This window comes from Typopeltis vanoorti, chromosome 18 (assembly GCF_054136105.1).
Source record: "Typopeltis vanoorti isolate ZY-2024b chromosome 18, IOZ_Tvanoo_1.0, whole genome shotgun sequence".
In the NCBI taxonomy this organism is placed as follows: domain Eukaryota; kingdom Metazoa; phylum Arthropoda; class Arachnida; order Uropygi; family Thelyphonidae; genus Typopeltis; species Typopeltis vanoorti.
Window position 1 is genome coordinate 9,739,186 of NC_143566.1, and position 26,709 is coordinate 9,765,894.

Here is a 26,709-nt window from a genome sequence, read left to right on the forward strand (position 1 = left end):
AAATGAACAAAGATGGGACGGCAATTTGAATCTGAGCCATCCAAATTGTATTCTTAATGGCTTAAACCAAAACAATATGATAGAACAACATGATGGAATTTCATGGTGCCTGAGGTGTTCCACATTTAAAAAAATAAAAATAAAAAAGCCCTGCTGCCTTTGTTAGGGAATCACAGTGAAAAGTCAGCTACTAGAACAAACTCAATCACCATCACGAGAGAGAGAGAGATTCAAGATTGACATCATCAATGTAAGAGAAGTGAAACTGACAAAATAATTGAACTACCAGGTTGACATAATTGGTGTTACCAAAACAAAGACAAAAACAGGTGGGATTCTAAATAATGTGTAAAAGACATTATTCATGCATATGATCAGCTAAAGGAAAGAGTGGCTATAACATTCAACACTAAACATGAGGATAATCTTCTTGAATGGCAAACAATATCAAGTAGAATGGTGTGGACAAACCTCAAAAATTAGGTCTTTGTAGAAGATCTTAACAGAAGAGTAGAAATGAATATTTTAGGAAATATTTAGAGAAAATGGCAACGCTAATGATAAAGGTAAGCACTTGCTGGATTTCCAGCAAGTGCTGGAAATACAGACACTACCCAGAAGTCTAGCTAGTGGCTCTTCCCTTAATGCATAACATTATACATATCCGCAAGGAGATGTGTTTTGCATTATGGGAGATACTGAGACAGGGATGTTGGTAGCTTACTCCACCTTTGCAAGGAGTCGCCCGGTGTTGTACCACTTTACCCCAGTCCTGAAGATACTTTCAGGCGCAAACTTTGTTTGCACACACTTGGATAAAGGATTAAACTAAATTTATTATAGTCTGACCAAGTGAAAAATAAACTTTCAATATCATCAGAGTTGAAGATCGGTACTATCAACATAAGAAGCCTGAATGGCAAAGAAATGGAGCTAGCTGAGGAATTAGATAAGTACCAGATTGACATAATAGGGGTGACCGAAACAAACAAAAAAAAAAAAGACAAAACTGGTGAGATCTTTCTGACCAATAAATACAAAATGTTATATTCAGGCAATGACAATCAAGGAAAAGAGGAGTAGCCATAGTATTCAACACTAAATATGAGGCTAATCTTCTTGAATGGCAGCCAATCTCAAGTAAAGTGATGTGGGCAAATAGCAGAATGGGGAACTGGACAATGAGACTTATTTGTGCCTATGGTCCCACAGAAGGCTTCCACTTCTGTGTAACAGAAGTGGAAGTGTCACAGAATCCTTCCATTTCTACCTCAGTAGAAGTGGAAGAATTTTTTGAGGCTCTAGAGAAAGCTACTGACACAATGAAAAATGAAAAGTCGGTCCTTGTTGGGGATCTGAATAGGAAATAGGAAATGAATGCTAGACATACAGAAATATTCTGGAAAATTTAGAAAAAAGAGCAAAGCTAATAATAATGACAAATACCTGTTGGATTTCTGCTCAGGACATGGACTGGTTATTACTAACATCATGTTCCAACATAAAAATGTGCACAAATTCACATGGAGAGAAGAGGCAAGGAATAAGAAAAGTCTCATTGATCATGTTATTGTTGATAGTGATGTTTTCTCCCTGGTGCAGGACACCAGAGTGTACAGAGAATTTGAAATTGATCACTATTTAGTCTTGAGCAGGATAAAATTGAATTTCATATTTCATATTGAAAAGAATAACAAAGAAAGTTTTAAAGCGAATAAAAGTTGAGCAGCTCTCAGATGTGAACTGTAGACTAAAAGACACAGAGATTATTGAAGAAAAAATGAAAGAGTTTGAGTACAGGAACAAAACCTTGGAGATTCAGTGGCAAGCCTTGAAGAAAACCCTGATTGATTCAGCTAGAGAGACACATGTGGTGAGGTTGTCTGCAAGGATAGAAAAATCAAAACTCCATGTTGGACATAGGAAGTAAAAGAGGCAGTGAAGGAAATGAAGAAAGCATATCAAAAGTTCCTGGCAAATAAGTCAGCTTGTGCTCTTAGAGAATACATAGAGACAAATGTAAGAAAGCTAAACTGTGTGAAACTAGCTAAACAAAAGTCATCGGAGGACTTTCGCAAGAACATAGAAAATAAATATCAAGAAGGTGGCAAAATATTCTGGAGGTTGATGAAGAAGCTCAGAAATAGAAAAAAGAGTGCTGCAAAAGGAATTAGAGATGATAAAGGTGACATGAAAACAGGAGAAAATATATTCTTGAAGTATGGAGTAATTACTTTGAAAAACTGCTAAATGAAATAAGCAGTGATGACATCACTGTGGTAAAAACACTCAACAGACATGCAATCAGGAATACATATCCATACTTGAAATAGAAAAAGCCATCAAAGGCTTGAAATGTGGGAAGGCAGCAGGAGTAGATGATATTCGACCAGAAATGCTTAAGTTTGCAGGTATAAAAGTCTTCAGTGGCTGCACTAGTTCAGAAGGCATGGACAGAGGGACGAATGATTGGAGTAGAGCTCTCATAGTACCTATATATAAAAAGGGAAATAAAACTGAATGTGAGAATTACAGAGGTATTTCCCTAATGAGTGTTCCTGGTAAGATTTATGCTTAGTATACTTGAGAAATGTTTGAGAAGAATTGTGGAAGAAAAGCTTGGTGAAGAACAAGCTGGATTCAGGCCAAACAGAGGGTGTCAGAATCAGCTCTTCACTTTACGACAAATAGTCGAGAAATCATGAGAATATAACATAGATCTTTATTTAAGTTTTGTCGATCTGGAAAAGGCATATGACAAGGTGCCAAGAGAGAAGCTATTCAATACGCTAGTTATATGGTGTCAATGGGGCATTATATCAAGCAATACTTAGTCTTTATTTGAGTTGTAAATCAGCAGTTAGGATTGAAGGAAGTACAGGAAAATGGTTTAATGTTAAATCTGGTGTGAGACAAGGATGTACGTTGTCCCCCTCTGTTATTCATTATCTATATGGATCATATTATGAAGCAAAGTGGTATTAAACCTGATATCAAAATCGGAGATGTTAATGTCAGCTCTTTGCTTTATGCTGACGATGTTATACTCCTAAATAAATCTGCTACAAGTCTGCAAGATTCTCTGACTAAATTGAATAACTGTTGTAATAGATATGGTATAAAGGGCAGCAATAAAAAGGCAAAGACCATGAAAATAGGCAGAATCATTGAAAATGTCAACTGTGTTGTGAATAGAGAACCTGTGGAACAAGTAAAACATTTCAGCTACCTAGGCAGAGAGTCCTTAGAAAGATTGGAGGCGTGAACAGATGGCATCAATGGCAATATCATATTAAAAATGAGAATATTAGGAAAGAACTTGACATTGTTAGTATCCAGGAATGCGTTAGCAGAGCTAATCTCAGGTGATATGGTCACTTAAACAGAATGGGCGAGGAAAGATTAGCAAAACAAGTGTTCTCCACCAGGCTGGCAGGAAAACGACCCAGAGGAAGACCAAGATATAGATGGATTGATATGGTACAAAGTGCCTTAGACAATAGAAATATAAGATCTGATAATGTTGGAGTCTTGAAAAGTAACAGACTGATTTGGAGGAAAATTGTAGATAGGAAGTTAGTAATGATGTAAATTTTTCTATGTAGTACTATCATATCCTGTACACCCCTTGAGGGTACATGGAAGGAATTTGATGATGAAAGAGTGTGTAAGGAAGTTTTAAAAAGTATCAAAGTTGAGAAGTAGGCTGATCATCAATTCAAATGAATTTACTGATACACACCCTCTAGGGGTATACAGGTATTATGACAGTAGTAATTGTGTAGTAATCTCTTGTCAACAATTTTCCATTCTTAAGGTCACTATACTCAAGATGTGTAATGAACGTAAATCAAAGTCCAGTTGCTCAGGCAACATGCTCTGCTTGCATTCTCAAAAGTGGAGCTGTTAGAATCCCCTGATATATCCCTTACAATTCATTTTACTCTTATTTTTTTTTTATTACTTTTTAATGACAATTCAACCCACAAAAGGTTGTAAACCAGAAGCATACCATGAGTGGGTTACAATGTGTTCTCATGGCCATGAGTGGGTTACAATGTGTTCTCATGGCCATGAGTGGGTTGAGGGTTAGATAATCCAGGAACCTTATTATTATTGTATGACATCACAAAGAAATCCAAGGACTCATTCACACGAGAGCACTCTACTCCACTAAGCATAACTCACCACCTTCCCTAGTACCACCACAATGACACTACTGCCACCAACAGTATTTTTGTCGGTAAATTGCATGTGTTCTCATGGCCAATTTGCCTGCATGTGGGATGAAAAACCCAAGTTTCCAGGAGAAAAAAACTCTGTCACCAATTTATGAGATCAGCTAACTCACCTTCAGAAGAAGTCCATATAACGATTCCTCTCAGACAAGAATTAGATTAAGGTCTTTTCCAATCAAAGTGCACAATGTCTGATTGTTCTTCCAACTGTGCTATGGAGGCACTTATTTTAAAGATTAACCTAGCACAAATTTTTTTTCAAGCCACTTCAGGCCTTCAATAAGCAAGATAATGGTATAACACTAGGTAAGAAAAATTACAGCGTTTTTTCCCTTGGTTGCAAAGTAAATTAGACTTGTCAGGAAATTATATTGGTTAATCCTTTATCAAGTGAAAGCAAACAGTCTGTACATGAAGTATCTTCATGATCAGGCTATTTGTATATGGAGACTGTTGACTTTATATCAAGTGCCTCAGTATCCCATAATACAAACCAGACTTCCTTTCAGATGTGTATATTGCTATACATTATGGGAAGTATCACTACCCAGACCAGTTTTGAACTATATTGGGGTCATGTATCCAGAAAGGTCGAAGCCTATCTAAATACACTTCCAAAAGGAAGTGCATTATGGGATACTAAACCGCAACGAATGTAAAGTCAATAGCCTCTATACACAGGTAGCCTAGTCGTGAAGATACTCCATGCATAAACTTTGCTTACACTTGGTAAAGGATTAAACAAGAATATAATTTCTTGGCAAGTATAATTTACTTTGTAAACAAGTGAAATAACTTTCTATTACTATCTCTGATCCAGAGTATTTCAATAATATGGTGACACACCTTTTTTGTATATGGAAAATATACGATTTCTGCATTAATTCAACCTTGGTATCTTTCTAGGTCTGACTCTCACCTTATGAGACTTCATAAAGGTTAAACTGGTCTGGGTAGTGACTCTTCCCATAATGCAGGCAATATACATGCCCGAAAGCATTATGTGGTTTTGCATTATGGGATACTGAGACAACTGATACACTTGTTTATTGTTGACTGTTGTCAACAATAAACAAGTGGTCAAGTTATGAAGATTCTTCAAGCCAAACTTTGTCTGTTTACATGGTAAAGGATTAAACAAGAATATAATTTCTTTGCAAGTATAATTTACTGATAAAAATTAAATACCATGTGCATTACATCTTTTTGACTTTTGTCCCATAGAAATTGTACAGCTGTTTATGTAAATGTTCTTGAAATCCAATGTCCAAGAATGAGCAAGTTAAAATACTCACTTCATGATCATCTTGAGTTAAAAATGTCTTTGCATAATTTTGTCTATTTGTTTGTGTCTGTCACACTTTTTTATGCCATGAACTATACTAATTTTCATTTGCTTTCTTGAAATCTATTTTTTTTTTCCCCTCCAAAACTTTCTTAATCTTTAAACCTCCAATTGCACTGGTAATTGCAAAAACTGGTATGGTGGGTAGCCAGTTGAATAAATTTATATGGAACAATAGAGCAAGTAGCCAAAACACCAAACTAGCAGTATACAAGACAGTGTTCAAACCAGTTTCAAGTTATAGATCTGAGAGATAAGTTAGAAATAAAGCACTTGATCAAAGAATAGACTACAGATATGAGGGTTCTGAGAAATTACGGGAATGAACCAATGTCAGAATAGTATTGTGTCAGCAGAGCTAATCTAAAGTGGTATCGCCACTTAAATAGAATGGGTGAGAAAAGGTTAACACAACAGGCATTTGATGCCAAGATTGTAGAAGAGAGACCCAGGGGAAGGCGAAGCTCTTCCCCTCTCTCTCCATCCCATATGTGGGAGCAGAATACTGCTCCCACATATGGGCCCCTAAAAGCTCTCTCAAAATGCTCAACTCAATACAGAGGAGAGGAATTAGACTTATCAATGATTCATCCCTTACTCTCTCCTCCCACTTTCTCACAGACATATGGTCTCTACAGTATGTATATTCTACAAATATTTCAATGGGAAATGCTCATCTGAAATAACATCAATAATTCCTCCGCTCAGTACCAATTGGAACACGTGCAGCTGCTGCACAACATCCCTTCACAGTACACCTAAAAACAAACAGAACAAGTTTCTTTTCCTCTCCCTTCATCCCTGCAACTGCTGCACTGTGGAACAGTCTCCCACCTGATGTGTTTCCCAAGGAATACAATTTAAAGTCATTCAAATCAAATGTAAACAAATTCTTCCTTTCCTAACCCACTACCCATACATGGTACTAATGTACTATAGGTCGACCAACCAACCTCCCGTGTATGGGCCAAACATATTATATATATATATATATAAAAAAAAAAAAAAAAAGGTGTTGGTGGATTGATTCAGTCAGAAGTGCCTTAGAAGCATGTAATGTTGGATATGACAATATTGGAGTGCTTACAAGTAATTAGACTGATTTGGAATTAAATTGTTGATAGAAGTTTAATAATAATGTAAACTTAATGATGTAGTGCTGTCATAGTAACCTAAACACCCCTTGGATTTGCATATCATGAATTTGATGATTATCTCTACTGTTAGTGTGTTCTTCAATAGCCAAGTAATCTTATGAGCTATCTTAGCAACCTTAGCAACATGTCCTCTAAACTTCAACTCTCTGTCTATCACCACCCCTAAATCCCTAGCTTCATCTGTTTCCTGGAGTACAGTTAAATCAATGTTGTACACAGCTTGTATTCAATTTACTTCAAAATGTATAACTTGACATTTCTCCATATTAAACTGATACCCATTATCTTTTTCCCATATTGACAGCTTATTTAAATCATCCTGCAAGCTCTCCAACATCACTTTCATTCACTATTACTCCACTTAATTTTGCATTATCAGCACAACTGAATATTTCCTATCAGGCTATTTCCTATATCATTTATGTACAAATTAAACAGTAGTGGTTAGTTACCTGCTTTTACCTGGATTCTGCTCTTCCATATACCACTTTTTGATATCTGTCAAAAAGTGGTATATCTTATCCACTTAACCAATGTGTTATATCCACATAATCCACTTCTCTTTTCACATAAGTCTGTCACATATGACAGACATTATGTCTGTCACATGCGACAGACTTAGCATTAACTTCACTTGTATGATATATATCCTTGCAATGTGGTCAATCAGTAACCAACTATTTTATCTGTTTCTGTCACCTCGTGACTATCAGCACTCATTTAGGTTATTCTTCCATAGTCATTATTCCTCTTACTTGCCACAGCAAAATACCTCTTTGGAATTTCCTTGGGCTAGTTTCTTCTAGTAATCTGATTCTGCCATATCTTACCATATTGTCACTTGTCTTGCCTGATCCTTGTACTGTTTATGAGTTTGCTGATCACCTTTCTCCTTATATATTCTCCACAGCATTTTCTTTTTCTGAAGGTCATGCTTAATGATATTACTCATCCATACAATTCCTACCTGATAAACCCTCCTTACCCTAGTTATACAATTTAATGTAGCTTCCTCTAGATGCCCCTTAACAATCTCCCATGCACTACTAACATCCTTCTCTTGCAAGGTTTTATGCAATGGCACTTCGAGCTTCCTCCTGAGCTTGTCATAATCACCTGCATTGTAATTCCACATATATCTCTTCTTGAGAGAATATTCTTCATTATTTACAATCTCCCTAGTCAAGACCATGTGGTCACATATAGAGCTATCTGTAATTAAGGTGGCAATATCGCCACCTTAGTTAAAGATAGCTCTTCCGATCCTATGATCAGGTCCAATACTCTCACACCTCGAGTCCCCTCTATCACATGCTGCCTCCAATAATTATCTCTCAGTAGAAGTATAAATTCAATTTCGTTCCTGCCATGTGATCTCTCTTCCTTCCCATCTATATCTCCATAGATGAAATCCCCCATAATAATCATTACTTGACCTGCACTTGTAATCTGCTGATGCATGTCTTACAGATCATCTCTTGAGCCCCTTAACCCACAGCATCAACCAACCATATATTTTGTCTTATTGGCCTTGATCTCAATATCAGGCTGCTTCAAATGAACAGGCACCCGTCTGCCTATCTCCTATTCTTTTTGGCTGCAATTCATATGCTATCATCAACAATATCCTCCCCCAATCCTATCTTCCCTGAACATATTAAATTCTTCACATTCTATCCCTGTAATTACATCATCTGCTGTTAGCCAAATATCAGTAATGCCTATAACTTTTGGCTTTGGTGAGGTTGCATTAACCAATGCCAAAAACTCCTCTCTCTCTTGTTCCTGCTACTTCTGGCATTAGTATATAGAAACTGCAGCATCTCTTTAGGCCCTCAACTAGCTTTACTTCCTGAACTGACTACTCTATTCAACATTTCGGCTTGAAAGACTAGATTCTGCACTTGTTGGCCATTCTTACACTCACTCATGTTATGGGTGCCTTCACACACATTCACCTGCATCCATCCTAATTGCTTCAGTTTTCCTGAATTTGTGCTTCAGCATGCCTAGTGAACAAAGCTCTCTCTAGACACCTAACAACAGAACCATTTAGATGCAGCCCGTCAGCTTCATACAAATTCTTCTTTTGATTAAACACAGGCCCATCAGTCCACAAAACTCTGCATCATTCCTTATGCACAACCTGTGCATTGATTTGTTTGCTATCAATGCCCTTCCCCCTTAATTGGCCTCTATAATAGCGTGGCAGGAGACTTACAGTTTTTACCTTCTCGCTCATCATTTTTGCTTCATCCAACAACTCCTTTACATCCTCCCTCACTGAATACCTCTTACCTCTCAGATCATTAGCACCAACCAAGACAATTAGTTCTTGGGCCTTACCCATTTTGCATTCAGATGGCATGACTTCTTCTTTCCCTTGTGCTTTATTCCATCTATTTGAGGTCGGCCTTTTACATGATGTGACTTTTACAGGCACGATTCCAACTGACTTGTCACAGAGCCTGATGTTTGGGGATGGAGGTATTTTATGTCTGTAGAAGTGTGTGTTCATGAAGCTAGTATGCCTGTTCTGAGGGATGAAAAACTTTCCATATCTGTATGAGACCTTTAGTCGAAAGACTAAAGGTCTCATACAGAGACCTTTAGTCTTTGAAAGACCTTTGAAGAGACCTCTGAGAGACCTTTGAAAGAGAGCAGATAAAGGTTCCTCATGCCATGGATGGGAATTGAACCCGGGTCTTTCCGACCAAAGGGCTTCATCTATACTGGCTGAGCTACAGATGCTCTATTCAAATGACATGCCTAATATCATTCATTTTTGTACCAGAGAAATATGATTTTGTCATACTCCTCTGATCACTGAGTCTCCGTACATAATTTTCTCTTTCCCATGTTTTTCTCTTTTGTTGATATAATTTCGATTTTTACACCAGACCATCTGCTTTTTTTCTCTTCTCAGTCCTGCTAATCTCTTGCCGATTCTGCTTTTCAATTTCACACTTTGTCTTGTGAAGCATACATTCAAGCATACTATTTCCTTATTTAAGTCTATTTCATTCTCCTGTATTTCCACTGATGCATGCTCAATATTAATTTTGACATTAACGTTTTCCATTTTACTATCAATGCTATCTGATCTACTGCCATTTGCTTTGTACTCGCCACTTAACTGGTGCTCGCTGTCAAAATCTGAATATAAACTTGTTCACCTGTTTCACTTGCCTTCCATAAATCCTTCAATTTTCATGAATATATCTCTCTCACACACACACTACACTATACAAAATCACGTAAATTCAAATCACCCAATTATGACATCTTTGCCGCCACTGTTGTACAACGCTTTGGTACCATACCGACAATATCGTACCAAAAAAATCAATGTTTACTTACAGACTAAATAACTCAGTCAATCACATACCCATATAAAACAAAAACTACAGTGAGTTAACCTAATAAAACATGAAAACATGACTTATCTTTCGGCAGCAGTAATAACAACACAACACTCACAATTCACCCTCTCGCGGTTACTTCTAAGCATTAGCTCACCAAGCTTTTCTAAGCCTTGGCTTACAGAAGCACGCTACTGTTCAAAAGAAGAATCAAGAATATCATAATTCCTTTTCAGTAAAATCTATATCTTCCTTTTCTGTCTGTACTAAACTCAAAACAGATGCAAGCCAATTATCAAGATATGAAAAACTGATTTTAAAATGGTAAAAAGAAGAGATTTCCATAATGAATCTTTTGTGGATCTATAGGCATGCATTGCCTCAGTTTATAATTTTCCATTTTGAAATTTGTCAACATAAAACTTGAACAGAATCATTTACACAGTTAATTTCATGTTTAGCATTGAATATTATGGCTGCTCTCTTCTATATCCCCAGCAAGTCATTTCTCGTTCACTAGGATTTAGTTATTTCAGGGTGAGTCTTCATAGCTCAGTCAGTATAGACGAAGCCCTTTGGTTGGAAAGACCTGGAGTTCGATTCTAGTCTACGATGTGAGGAATCTTTATCTGGTCTCTTTCGACTAAAGGTGATTTAGCTGGTCTTATACAGAGGTAGAGGATTTTTTCATTCAGAAATTCAGGTTTTTTGTCCCTCAGAACAGGCAAACTGGCCCATGAACACACACAGATCTACAGTCATAAAATACATACTTAATCCCTCAATTAGCAAGGCTCAACCAATTCTAAGGGATGGTAGAGGAATGGGGACACACGAATAAATAAAGATATTTCAGGGGAAAAAACAGTTTTCTTCTAGATTTACCAGAACAAACCTTGCTGATTCTGTAACGTATTTTTCAATGAATATGCATAAGGAAAACTGGCCGAGTTTTCGCATTTGTTGAAATTTCCATATGTTTATGATATTCCTAATAAGAAACCTCTGCTGTTCCTAACAGAAGACCAGTGTAAAGGACTATGACTAATATGTACAAATCTTTTTGTACATATTAGCAAAGCAAAAATAAAAAGCAAAGCTGAGTAAGAGAACAAAGTTTTTTTTTTAAGTTATGCAAACAGCATAAAATCAGTTTTCTGTGTTATGCAGAGAAGAGTAGAATGATGTTATTTTTTAATCTATACTAAACCAGACTGATTTAAATTGCATAACCTTAGCATACATAAGAATTTAGATTAGATGTGTCAACAAAAAAAATACACTTTTTATATCTGATTTATTTTCTTTTGGTCTAAATAACTCTTATTATAGTAATAAAGTTGGTAGTGATTAGAACTATAATAAGATTTTTGCACATATTCCCATTATTCAACATTTTATTATACTGCTGGTATGGTCTAGATCAGTGTTTCTCAACCTGCGGTTCGCGACGATGGGACAGGTGGTCCACAGGCAGACTTAAATTAAGTGAACAAATATATATTTTTTAATTAGCTAAACAAAACAAGTTAAAATTGAATAAGTAAAAATTATTAAAATCAAATAGAGACTTAAAAAACCAACTAATAGAGTCAGAATGTTCCAAGGCAGAAGCAATAAAACTATATTGTTGTTCACTTCACCCCTCTTTTATTATTCGTCATTCTATCGCTAAATTTGTAGCGGCAAAATGATGAATAATAAAAGAGGAGTGAAGTGAACAACAATATAGTTTCATTGCCATAGACAATATGGCAAGATTTTTTAAACGCCAAAAAATGTGCCGCCACCGGCGGTCTCTCCCCCACCCCCCAGTTATGTCTCTGTAACTCAGTGGTCTGTAGAATTGTTTTAGGCATTTTACTGGTCCTTGGGATTAGAAAGGTTGAGAAACGCTGGTCTAGATGATAAAATAATTCAGAAATTTTCACAATCAAGAATTGCCACTTAAGTATATACTTAGCAGGCTAATATTTAAAGATACACAAGTAATTAGTATCGACACCAGATGTTACAGCTAGATATTAACTCATTTTTTTAATTTATGCAGTTTTTTTTTTTTTTTTTTTTCTCTCATCAATAAATCCACTATACAGGGTGTTTCAAGTAGAAACAGTGAATATTTTGGTAGGTAATAGTATCGATTATTTAGGTAAAAAAGTTCGTATAAACATGTGTCCAATTACCAAAGGATGCAGAGATAGAGCTGTTTGAAACTGTCATGTAAAAAGCTATTATGAGGAGTATTAAAGAATGATGAATGACTTATTGTTTGTATTTATTACTGTTTGAATGATATGAAACACAGATAATTGACAAATACTATAATTTACAGTTCATAATAAATGTCTGAAAATTCCAACAGCCTCAATACACTTTGCAACCCTTGTGGTAATAGTAAGTGTTGTTCTTCTGAGGTCATCTTGACGTTCTTTTATGATGGCAGCATTATCCATAATGCGAGCAATCAATTCATCTCTTGTATTTACCTTTCCTTTGAATACTTTGCTTTTCATCCACCCCCACAAACCAAAATCTAAGGGAGTGAGGTCTGAAAACCTTGGTGGCCAATGAACAGGACCACTGCGGCTGATCCATTGTTCAGGGAAAGTTTGATTTAGATATTGTGTCACCTGATGGCTATATAATGTGCAGGATCTCCGTCATGCTGAAAGAACATACCAATCCTTGTAGCCAAGTGAACATCCTCTAACAATAATGGAAGTTTGATTTGCAGAAGTTGGAAATAAATGGGCCCTGTAAGATGATTTGGTAACACAATAGGCTCAATGAAGTTATGGTCAATCTTATTGCACCACACGTTTTACAGAGAAGTGATGTTGGAAATTTGATTCTTCAGTGGTATGTGAATTTTCGTCTGCCCACCAATGACAGTTATGGGCGTTGTTGATACCATCACGGGTGAAAGTAGCATCATCAGTGAGCAGTATTAATGGAATTAATTGGCATTTAGCATTTACCCACTGACAAAAGTCCAATCAACTGCCTTCACTGCTTGGGAGAAGGTATTGCCCCTGCTGTACGTGAAATAGATACAAACCTTGCTCATATAACATTCATGATTATCGAATATCAGAGTGCCACAGACTCTTGTATGTGGAACTCTGATATGTGCAGAAATTCTCCATGTGCTTGTAGTAGAACTAGGTTCTACTGACTGAAGAATGTGTAAATGTGTACTACTTCATTCGCATTTTGTCAATTTCCATGTTCAAAAGAAATATGACTGCTGAGAATGGTACCGGTCTCACGCACTTTGTTATAAACATTAATAAACACTCTTGAATCTGGTACTCTGCAGTTAGGTAACTGTAGATGGTATTCTCTACAAGCACCAACAGCACATCCATTACAAAAACCATAATTGAACATCACATCAGCATATTCATCATGTGTAAAGATGTACATGAAACTGCATCAGGTTATAAGTGCTTCTTGGTCACATCTGATTCAGAGAGCTGTGTGCTGGTCACCTGTTCTACAGAGCTACATGCACACTGGAGCTGATATATATGCCAGTTTCAAACAGCTGTATCTCTGCTTCCATTGACATTTGGACACATGTTCATAAGAACTTTACTCAGAATCGATACCACCAACCAAAATATTTATTATTCTTCCTGAAACCCCTGAATATTTTTAAACCTCTTTAACTAAACAAAATGACTATTATAAAAAAAATTTGTATGAATTTAGTCTTTTTATTCCTAATCTGGAAACAGAGCAGAAACTCAGACATACTACATTCCCAATGGTGTTTGTATAAAATAAATTAAAACATTTTTTATATGTGAATCCTGCCTGTGAAAAGTTGTATAACTATTGCACATTAGTAACTAGTGTCCAAACCTAAGGACAAACACTATTTCTGAAAATCAGAACCACAAATTCAGATGAATCAGCTTGTGGCAATTTGTATAACTGACAATTTGAGTAGAAAGTGGGTATGCATTCAAATTTTCGAATCGCGTACAAAGGGGTGATGTGATAGCATTCAACGAGAAGGCTGTGCTAAGTGAATTGTGTTTGAAGAAAGGAAGGAATAAAGTTGCAAACTTGGATGTCTTCTAATATCTCAGACATTTAGATGATTTCACGTGGGGAAGAATTATTGGAATAAGTTATTGGAAGAATAACTAATTCCAATAACTTTGAAACCAATGGAATGTGTTCCAGACATTTGCTAAGAGGTCGCTCTTGCTCTACCATGGAGCATGAAGATAGATTTCTGGTTATAACAGAAAAATGCAATTAACACACTATGGTAGATCAGCTTGCAAGTCAGTTCCATTCAAGCACAGGTACATGGATATCTTGACAAACTGTGGCAAGATTTCTGCGAAAAGTAGGTCTACAGTCTGCATCCCTTTTTCCACAGCACATCATGGAGCAAATTTTCAGTGGTGTTGTATCCATAAAAAATGTAATGTCTATGGTGTTGTAGGGAAAGAATTCATTTTTATAGATGACAGTGCCACACATTGTACATGAGCAATGAAGATATTTATGGAGACCAAAGATATTAACTGAATCGAGCAGCCAGCACACTCCCCAGATCTCAATCCCAGAGAACATTTGGGATGCGACTCAAGAACTCTTGAATCACTTGGCACTAAGTATGATATGACATCGTGAGAGAGGCATCGCAGTTCGAGGTGGATATATTCCACTGAAATGTCTCTCTGCATAGTTTTTGTAAGTTTGTAAGCACTGTATATTAATTCCTTAACTACATCCTCAGAAAATTTGTAACTTTTGCCAAAAACGTATTGCAATTTAATGTGTACAGAATTTATAACACACCTATGGCAGCAATAAATTTATGTCCACGTTTGGCTGTAGTCATGAAATTGTTTTCATATATAGGTAAAAACATAGTTTGCCCTTGGCTTTTGGACACCAGTGTACTATGAGTGGGCTAAGGGATGAACGATTCAATTCAGATAACCAATTTTCAGAGGAATATGTTAATATTGGTCTTACAAGTACTTTGCACATCATTATTTTTGTTATGTTGAGATCTTCTGCAAATATTTATGTGCAGCTTGTAGTAGAGATGGCAAATATGAGACTTGAGTAAAAACAGTAATAAATGAATAGAGACCATTCACGAGAATTCTGAGGAAAATTAGTTAGCAGATGACATTAATGGCAGAATCATATTAAAAATGAAGATGTTAAAAATGGAACTATGGCAATTTCCATTCAAGCAAGCATGAATGGAAGTTAGTTCTAAGGCAGGAATGAATGAGTAACTCAACAGATGTTTGATTCACTGATGACATAAAATAAGCCTAAAATTTTGTGGATTGATGCAATAGTAGTACATTAGAAGAGTAAAAAGTGATAAAATCAAAAACCTGACAAATAATTAACCAATATGGAAGAAAATGGTTGACAGAAAGCTAACAATAATGAAAACTGTATTGGATTATCATAGCAGCCAGCTGAGGATGCAAACCTACAAATGATATGTATATTAATTTCCTTCAATATATGCTAAAATATAAATAATATAATCGCCATCTAAAGAAAATACTGAGTTAATAATTACCATCGCACTAAGGTGTGACCAGCAGTCCCTCCAGCTTATATAAATACGCATATTAGGTGGTAATCCAGCTGCAAGTCTAAATATTAAAAAAAAAGCTTGCCTATTATTTATATAACAGCATTTTCTTATTGCTATAAATATTTGAAAACTATTTCTGGAATTATGAATATATATATAATTAAAACAGCTAATTGTTAATTAACTGTCCTAGATAATTAAAAATACAGTCATGATTTTTCTGGATTAAAGAAAATCTTGTATACAAATGTATAAATGATTATTATTATCTTTAATTCCGAAAAATATATATACGATAAACTACAGAGAAAGCATACTGAAGAAAATTGTAAATAAAAACAGATAATCCAACACATTTTGCTTTAAAAGGTGAATTTTTGCAAAGAAAGAGCATGCCTTTTAATGACCAAGTAAGTAATAAGTGTGCCCCTACACAAGAAGCAATTTGCTATTTCTTGTTATAAATGTCAGTACTAAGTCTTGTGTTGTTTATTTTGTACATCAATGATATAGGAAATGATTTGACAGGCAATATCCAGTTATTTGCTGATGATGCTAAACTGGAAAGAGCAATGGCAAATGAAGGTGATGCAGGAAGACTTACACTAGCAGTATGGGCAAAGGTAAATGCCTGCCAGTTTAATGTGGCCAAATGTAAGGTAATGCACTTTTGGAAGAGATCAGAAACTTTGTACTATATTGATGGAACTGAATTGCAGGAAACTTATGAGGCCAGGGACTTGAGTGTGATTTTGGAAGAGAGTTGAAGTTTAGAGGGCATATTGTGTAGGTAACCAAAGCAACACATTGGATTACATGGTTGTTGAAGAACACACATGATAGGCAAAAAAAAAAAGATTAGACACAATAGAAGTATATAAGTTAGTAAAGAGGTTTTGTAGGATTAACACTGAAGACTTTTTTTTGAGTACATGGCAAGAAGGGAGAGAACAAGGAACCACCAGTGGAAGTTGTGTAAGTGTTGTTAGGACTAGATTTTTCACTTACAGGGTGGTGATTAGGTGTAATGGGTTGCAGAAGTGGTGGTGGGTATTTGATCAGTGAATGAATTTAAGGAGAGGTATGGCAGGTATTATGTGAATGATGGATCTCCCACAATGTCTTCTGACTCCATGGAGTTTACCTGTATAATAACAATATACTTTAAAATCTTACATCATATAAAGTTTTAAAGATAACACTATATTTATAATAGTTTTCAAAAGTTTCTTATAAAAATGTACTTCACATCATTGCATTTTTTAAAATTTTTCTATTTATACTTATATCAGTTTTAAAAAGATGTATTTATTATGAGATCTTCATATGGAACAGTTGTCCGAATTATTTATAGGGTTGGCAGAAAAATTAATATTATCGCTGGAATAGCATGTTTGAGTGACTAATGTTTCATTAGTAATTATACAGAGTAAGTAAAGCTGCTTTGGCTCAAAATCTCTACCAAAGCAACCTGCCCTTTTCATAAGCTCTCTCTCTATTGCTCTCCAACCTCTTCAACTCTCTCTTTCTCTCTCTCTAAAGCTTGACTTTCTGCAGTTGAAATACCCCCAATAGTGACGTCATCCTTCTTGGAGACTTCAATGTCCACAACTGACATTGGCTCCCCCTTCTCCAGTTTCACTGACCAAGCATGCAGGGATGCTGAGGTGTTTGCCATCAACAATGACCTATCTCAGATCATCAATCTTCCTACCAGAATACCTGACAACCCCCTCCAATTTGCACACTCAACCTCTTCCTAACAAGCTCCCCTTCTAGGTATACTGTGGTTGTCTGTTCTTCTCTTCTTGGTAACTTGGACCACAACCTCATACAAGTCTCTTTTGCCACAGAACAATCTTCACCCACCAGTTCTCAGTCTTGTGTCCTTTGCTACTACAAGGGTGCCAAATGGGACAACCTCAGTAACTTCTATTCTCCTTCCCATGGTCTGACTATGGCTTCATTTATTCTGATCCAAACACCTGATCAAACTGAATAATAAAAATCATCTTCACAGGAATGAAGGGTTTCATTCCTCATTCCACTCCAAATTCTCAGCTACCATCCAAGCCTTGATTCTCAAAACAGTGTGAAATGCTGTAAAACAAAAAACCTCTGCTTACCATGAATGGCTCAAGACCAAAACTCCATCTGCCTACTCTGCAGCTTGCAAGTGTTGTAAAAGAATCATCACCAGGTCCAAGTCAGACTTTGAAGGTGCCAAATGCTGGAAACTTGCTTCCTACCCAAATGGAAGTCGCTCTTTCTGGTCAAGTTGGTCAGAAGTTGTAACCAATGGGCAAGGCCATTGGTTGCAACTTCTGCCCACTCAGGTTTCCACCACTCTTACATCTGAATGGTACTAAAGTTACCTCATCTAAAGACAAGGCCAACTTACTGGCATCACTCTTCTGTTCCAATTCCTGCAATGATGACCTGGACAAAGTTCCTTCCACACTACCAAGAATGGCTCCCTTCATGTTGCCCATAGTCTTCCGATAAAAATAAATCAGAAGAATCCTCAATAACTTGAACAAAAACAAGCATCTGGTCCTGATGGTATCCCACCTACTGTGTTATAAAATCGTGCCCCAGAACTAACACATATCCTGTATCACCTCTTCAATCTATTCTGTTCAACTAGCATCTATCCTACATGGAAGCAAGTACACATCTAGCCCATCTCAAAGAAAGGCAATAAAAGTCAACCAACTTTCCTTGTTGCCACAAAACAATCTTCACCCACCAGTTCTTAGTTCTTAGTCTTGTGTCCTTTGCTAGTACAAGGATGCCAAATGGGATAATCTCGGTGACTTCCATTCCTCCTTGAGAAATTGGCTGACAATTCGGAGGAATTGTCATCCAATTGCTCTCACTTCTGTTCTCTCTCTAAAATTATGGAGAAGGTCATCAACAACCAACTCTTGAACCACCTAGGGTCATACCAACTAATCAGTGACCAGCAGTACGGATTCTGGCACTTGCAGTCTACAGTTGATCTTGCTTTCACCACTGACCTATGGACTCAAGCCATGGAGAAACTCACGTGGTTGCCCTTGATATTTCAAGGGCATTTGATTGGGTTTGGCACAGAGGCCTACTTAACAAACTGCCATACTATGACCTGCACTCCTCACTCTGAAACTGGATTGCCAACTTTCTCACTGGTCACTCACTACATGTCATAGTAGATGGTTTACTACCCTCAGATTTCCCCACCAATGCAGGAGTATCCCAGGATTCTGTTCTTTAACCTATTCTCTTCCTCTTGTACATAAATGACCTGCTCTCTCAGACTTCCAATCCTATCCATAGCTTTGCTGATGACAGTACACCTCACTCTCTCCTTTTCATTTGACAAACCTTGTAGTGCTTAAGTATTGGAATCCTCAAGATCTACCAGTGACCTAAACTCAGATCTCCCAGGTATATATATATCCCAGTGGGGCAAAGAAAGCCTAGTAAACTTTAAAAACCAAAACGCAGTTCTGAATGATTTCTTGCAAGAAAGAGCTCACTTCTCTCCCCCCCCCCTTACCTTCAAGTAATACTTTAAACACGATCAGACTGATCAGATTTTCTACTGGGACTGACCTGCACCTCCGACAATTCCTAGCACAACCACACTTCAACCATAGCTTCTGCTGCTGCCAAAAAACTTGGTGTACTTTTTCACATAAGACAGTACTTCACACCTTCACAGCTGCTAACTCTATACAAAGTCCAAATCTGCTCAGCAATGGAATATTGCTCCCATATTTGGGTTGGTGCACCAAAAACCTGCCTAAGATTGCTCAATTCCATCCAGAAAAGGAAAATCCGGCTAATTAATGACCCCTCTCTCTCACCATTCCGACTTCAATCCATCTCTCACAGATGTTCACTTTCTGTTGTGTGCCTCTTCTACAGATACTATCATGGACAGTGCTCTGTTGAATTGGCCACTATTATTCCTACATTCTCATTCAAAATCATTAAAACAAGAGCCACTTCTAACCAGCATACTTATACAGTCTATCTTGACTCTCACCAAACCTACTTCACTACCTTCTCCTTCATCCCATCTACTTTTGTCTTTGGAACAGTCTCTCCTACTCTGCCTTCCCCAAAGATTACAACCCTTGGCTATTCAAGTAAAATGTGAACAGAGTCCTCCTTCCTTCTATTCCTCTTGCCCACACATGGCACTAATGTGCTATAGGTCTTTGTAGCCTATAAAATATAAAAAATAAAAGATTACATGATATAATGTTGTTTGAGAAGTTCTTATGCCAACAAAGTTGATGATTAAGGGGGAGAATTTTCTTTTAGAAAGGATAAGTGTAAAGAGAGGGCACAGGAACAGGAATGTCAATAGAGGCATGGGAAGGCGAAGTAAGGAATCAATTAGACAATATCTATTTTTTGGTGTGGGTGGGGGGGGGGTGTCTTCTGCTAGTCCTTAATGAAGATTAGCTTTTAATGAAATGCAAAAGAAGTAGAAAAAACGAACAAGGATGATCTTAGATAAAAAGAATATAACACAATTAAGCAAATTAAAGGATAATATAAGACTCAGCTAGATATATGCAGAGATGAACAAGGAAATAAGTTAACAAACCAAGAAATTAAAAAAAAAAAAAAAAAAAAAAGATGCCAAGAATATTTCCATAAATTACCGAATAGGAACATTACTTCTGTAACTGAAAACTATATATATCAACTACTACTGTAGAAGATGAATCTGTAAAGCTACCATCAAGGCAAGAACTTAGTGATATAGTATATTCATTCAAGAACAACAAATACCTAAAAATGGATAAAATTCCTCCAAAGTTGCTGAAAGCAGAAAGAAATTAGATGAAATATATGAATTTATTTTAACCATATAGAACAAAGGACAATTGGCAAAAGAATGGAGAGTCGAATCTACCCAGTATATATAAAGAATTACAAAATTTCTGGAAATTACAGAGGTATTTCTCTGTTAGGTACAGCATAAAAAAATATTTATGTACATACAAAAGTATTTCTATTTTGAGGAAAAGATTAAAGCAACTTATGGAGAAGATAATTGGAAGAAATATGGAGAAGGAAAAAAAAAGGAGTGAATGTGTGTAGAAAATGTAGGGAGAATGAGGAATTGAAGTGTATTTCGGATCGTGAGTGTGATATTTTTGTCAAACTTCAGAATGAAGAAAATAGGGATATGACAAGAAACGGTGAGGTTGTACCAGAGAATTGTGAGAGTGTGAATGTAGAAAGTGTGAAGGATAGTATTAATGGTTTTACAGAGAATTAAAAAGATGAGATAGATGCAATGAGTGAGATTGCGTTGTTGAATGGTGCGATACAAAGGGAAAAACAGCAGCTAGAGCGTATGAGCTCGTTAGTACGAGGTGTGTTAGTAGAGTATTTGACAAAATTGTACCAACCTGGTGCAACCATAAAGGATGTAACTGAGTCTATTAGAGAGCAAAAGGAAAGGGTGAAAGAAATGATTGTTGTGGCAGGTACGAATGATTTGAAAGGAGATCAAATGGAAATGATAGAAGACCTGAATGAACTGTTTGAGGTAGCAAAAGAAAAGAGTGAGAGAGTTAGAATGATTAGTCTTTTGCCACGGTATGACAGTGAAATGTTTAAAAGGAGGGCCATAATTGCGAATGACTTTATGCGTGGGTTATGTATGACGAGTGGTGTGGAATTTGTGGATGTGTGGAGTGAGTTCGATGGGCGAAAGGATCTATATAAGATGGATGGCTTGCATTTGAATGGTTATGATATTAGGAGACTTGAGAAAGTGTTGCTGAATGTAGTGGATGTACAAATTCAGGGAAACTAGATTTATTAGGGGGGGGTAGATATACAGTCCTTAGGGAGGCAGTTGAATGAATGCATGAATGAATATAATATAATATAATATGAGGCACACCACCGGTCACCCTCATCAATCTCTTGGAGTACCTTTCCATCTATGTAGTACACAGCTGGTAATCTTTTAATCCCAAAATGCAAGACTTTACACTTTTCCACATTGAACTGACATCCATTTTCTTTTGCCCATTTTACCAGCTTATTTAAATCCTCCTGCAAACTTTCAACATCAGCTTGATTTTTTATTGCACTACACAACTTTGCATCATCAGCAAACAACTGAATATCTCCCTTTAAGCCGTTTCCTATATCATTTATATACAAATTAAACAACATTGGCCCAAGCACAGAGCCCTGAGGCACACCACCGGTCACCTGCCTCATTCTGGACTCGGCTCCTCCATACACCACCTTATGGTATCTCTCCCTGAGCCATTCTCCTATCCATATCACCAATTTAATATCCATTCCCATCTGCTCCAATTTGCGTAACAGTGTTCTATGGGGTATCCTGTCAAAAGCCTTAGCAAAATCCAGAAGTACCACTGTGTAGCCAGTTCCTTTGTCCAACTCTGATGTTATTCTATTATGGATAGTTAATAGATTGCTAAGGCAGGATCTACCTTTAACAAAACCATGTTGGCCTCTATAGAGTATCATATCCTGATCCACCCATTCTTGAATTTTGTCTTTAACCAACTTTTCCAATACTTTTACCACTACTCCTGAGATGGTGATTGGTCTGTAATTCAATACTGCAGTTTTAGAGCCACCCTTATGCAAAGGAACCACTTTGCCTAACTTCCACTCCCTAGGGACCATACCAGAGTTCAAACTTAAATTAAATATCCAGGTAAGAGGGGTTGACAATTCATTTGCACATTCACGCAACACCCGAGCTGATATTCCATCTAAGCCTACCGCAGTGTTTGCATTTAAGTTTCGCAATATATTTAATACCTCTGATGAGGCTAGGGACTTAGGGGTATTGGTAGTTAAGGAGATGAAGTTCAGAGGACACATTGCTAAGGTGTCCAAGATTGCACATAGGATTACTTGGTTGTTGAGGAACACACTGACATCCAGAGATAAAGAGGTTATTATTCCCCTTTATAAAGCATTGATACTTCCACATTTGGATTACTGTGCTCAGGTCTGGTCACCTGGATTCCTTGGAGATGAGGAGGCTGTGGAGAGGGTTCAGAGAAGAGTGACCAAGTTGGTGAGTGATATAAAAAATGCTCCCTACATTGATAGATTGAGAGCTTGTGGATTGCAGAGATTGGTTGATAGGCGAAGAAGAGGGGATATGATAGAAACATTCAAATTACTAAAAGGTTTTTATAGGATTGATGCAGGGGAAATGTTTCAGCTGTGTGATAGTGATGGAAGAACAAGAGGTCATCTCTGGAAATTAAAGAAGAGTGGGGTTAACAAAGGTGTCAGAACAAGGTTTTTTGCCTGGAGGGTGGTGAATGAGTGGAATTCATTGCCTGACTTTGTTGTGAGCTCTTCATCTGTAAATGAATTCAAGAAGAGATATGACAGATATTGTTTTGCTAGTTTGGGTCTCCCGCGATGAGTCTACTGACTCCATGGAGATACCCGTAATAATAATAATAATAATATGCCTGAGTGAATAAGGACAACAAATCAGAGTGGGAGATAATATAAGGCATCAAGGTAGGGTTGGGGCTAATGAGGGTCTTAAATTCATGTACACTAATGCTAGAAGTATTAGGAACAAGAAGGAAGAGTTTTTGGCCATGGTTGGCACTTTCAGATCACAGGTTATTGGTATTAGTGAATCATGGCTGACTGTAGATGATATAGCTAGTGGGATTGAATGCGATGGGTATAGTGTGTTCAGGAATGACCGGGAGAATAAAATGGGGGGAGAAGTATTGTTGATGATAATAAATTTAGTTTAATCCTTTATCCAAGTGTGAGCAAACAAAGTTTGCGCTTGAAAGTATCTTCAAGACTGGGGTAAGGTGGTACATTCCCCAGTCCTGAAGATACTTTCAGGTACAAACTTTGTTTGCTCACACTTGGATAAAGGATTAAACTAAATTTATTATACTCTAACCAAGTGAAAAATAAACTTTCAACATTGTTGATAATAGCTGATGAGCTACAGCCAAGGAGAATAGAAGCTGAATTGCAGGATAGAGAAAAGAGCACATTTGAGACCATTTGGTGTGAGATTGTGGCTAGCAGAACTAAATATACAATTGGGTGCTGCTATAGACCAGGTGATGGAAAAGATGGTGGTGACAGTATGCACAAGTAAATAGAAGAAATGAGTGGAAGGAGGGTAATTATTATGGGAGATTTCAACTATGGTCGCATTGATTGGAGTGAGGAGAGGACACACGGGAGGAAGGAATTGGATTTTATGCGGTTATTAAGGGATAACTATTTGCGACAGCATGTAATGGAAAATACTAGGGGTCAGAGAGTGCTTGACCTAGTAATTACATCTGAGCATTTGGCTGTAACAAATATGACCACATTGCCACCAATTGGTGAGAGTGATCATAGGGTCTTGAATTGGGAGGTGGCTAAAGGTGTGGAATTTACAATTAAGACAGGGTACATGTGGAATTATCGGGCTGGTAAGTATGACAAGCTTAGGAGTTTGATTGGTTCAGTGCCATGGCATGTACAACTGCAAGGGCTAGAAGTTGATAGTGCATGAGAGGCGGTTAAGAAGTGTTTGCATGAAGCAATGGCTGACTGTATACCTAAAATCCAAATAATAAATCAAGTAGGGGTTAAATGGATGAATAACACCATTAAGCTTGAGCTGCAAAAAAAGAAACAACTATGGAGGGAATTTAAGGGGCAGGCACATAAACGGTATAAAGCGCAGGCCAGAAGGGTAACGAGTGTGGTAAGAAAAGCAAAAAAGGATTACGAAAGAACATTGGCCATGCAGGCTAAAGAGAATCCTAAACAGTTTTTAAGATATGTAGCAAGTAAAAGGAAAAATGTACATGGCAGAATGATTTTAAAGAATGCCGATGGTAGGGGTAACTGAATCAGTTGATATAGTTGAGTTACTGAATGAGCACTTTGCAAGTATATATCATCCAGGTGGTGACATTGCAGAAACAAATAAACCAGTAGATTATACGGGAATTGTGGTGAATGAAGTGGAGGTGAGTAGTCTATTGCATAACCTCAATGTCAATACATCCGTGGGATTGGATGGTATACCAGCTCGTGTCGTACGAGAAGCAGCTAAAGAATTGTCAGTACCCTTGACCATTTTGTTTAATTTGGGTCTGGGTTAGTCCCGAGGGGGTGGAAAGAGGGGAAAATAGTTTCACTGCATAAAGGTGGTTCCAAGACTGCTGTTGTAAATTACTGACCGATTAGCATATCAGGAATCATTGTCAAGGTCTTAGAGAAATTAGTCAAGAAAAGAATACAGGATTGGATAGATGAAAATGGGATATTGTATGGGGGACAACATGGTTTTGTGAAGGGTAGATCATGCCTCAGTAACTTGCTCACGTTCTATAACACAGTGACGGCTGAACTGGATAGGGGTAATGGGTTTACAGTGATACTACTGGACCTTGCCAAGGCCTTTGACAGGATACCACATGGAACCCTAATCAGTAAACTGGAGCAGATGGGGATAGATATAGGGTTGGTGAGATGGATAGGAGGGTGGTTGAAGGAGAGATAACAGAGAGTGGTTTATGCAGGAGTGGAGTCTAAAAGATGGCTTGTGACTAGTGGTGTGTGCCAGGGCTCTGTTCTTGGACAACTGCTTTTCAATTTGTTCATCAATGATATAGGAAAGGATTTAAGAGGAAGTGTTCACTTGTTTGCTGATGATACAAAGTTGGGTAGAGCAATTTGAGTGCACAGGATGTCAAAATGTTGCAGGATGATTTGGATAGTTTGGAGGACTGGGCTAGGAAAAATGGATGTCAATTTAATGTGGCAAAGTGTAAGGTTATGCACTTTGGGGTGAAAAGAATAGCAGCAGTATATCGCATTCGTGGAACCGTACTCCAGGAGATTGATGAGGCCAGGGATTTGGGAGTGTTGGTGGATAGGGAATTGAAGTTTAGGGGGCACATTGCAAAAGTGACTAAATCAGCTCATCAAATCACTTAGCTTCTGAAAAATACTTTAACATGCAAAGACAAACAAGTTGTTGTTCCTCTGTATCGAGCCTTGATAAGACCCCATCTGGACTACTGTGCCCAGTTATGGGCACCAGGGTTTCTTCGTGATGGGGAGAAAGTGGAGAGGATCCAGAGATGATTGACCAAGATGATAGAAGGTCTGTGGAATGAACCTTATGAGAATAGGTTGAAGATTTGTGGGTTGCAGAGATTGGACGATAGGTGAAGGAAGGGTGATATGATTGAGACATTCAAATTACTGAAGAGGTTCTACAAGATTGATCCAGAAGCTATTTTTGAAAATATGACTGGTGGTGTGAGGACTAGGGGCCATGCATGGAAGCTGGGCAAGAGTGTGGTTGACAAGGGTGTTAGAGCTAGGTTTTTTACTTGGAGAGTGGTGAATGAGTGGAATAAGCTTCCAGAGTCTGTTGTGGGTGCTACGACCGTGAATGAGTTCAAGGCAAGGTATGATAGATACTGTGTCAATGTCGAATAGTTGTTCTTGACATGATGTTAGATCCTTTCTCGATGAGTCTGTCGACTCCTTGGAGTTGCCCGGAACAATAATAATAATAATAATTGGTGTCTACTGAGCAGCAAATCTACAATTGATTAGAGATATACAGTTAAGCAATTATTAGGGAAATTTTTGAAATTTGATATAAATATTTATCAGATTTTTGTTGATTTCCAATAAGCATATGAATAAATGAAAAAAAAATTATATAAGATAAGGATACACTCTGGAGTACCAGATAAGCAAGTTAAACTTACAAGATTAACAATGAAAAACTTAAACATGGGTTATACTTTAACAGATCCCATTCCAATAACTCAAGGATTAAAATGAGGAGATAGTCTCACTCCGATACTTTTTTTTTTTTTACTTAGCTATGGAATCCATTATCTGATCATTGCCAGTAGATAATATGCTGTCTGCAATTAGAAAAATCAGCATATGAGATAGGGCTAAAAATTAATTCAAAAGAAAACTAAATTAATGA

At 37.2% G+C, this 26,709-nt stretch overlaps 1 protein-coding gene across 1 annotated transcript in view; it reads right to left on the reverse strand.

Moving 5' to 3' along the window:
* LOC150096482 (mitochondrial carrier homolog 2-like) overlaps positions 1–26,709 on the reverse strand; it is a 295,508-nt gene that overhangs the window by 42,903 nt on the left and 225,896 nt on the right. Inside the window, exon 10 of the mRNA XM_090407808.1 lies at positions 15,678–15,753. Coding sequence (XP_090263934.1) covers positions 15,678–15,753 — 76 coding nt within the window. The remainder of the gene's footprint in view (positions 1–15,677; positions 15,754–26,709) is intronic.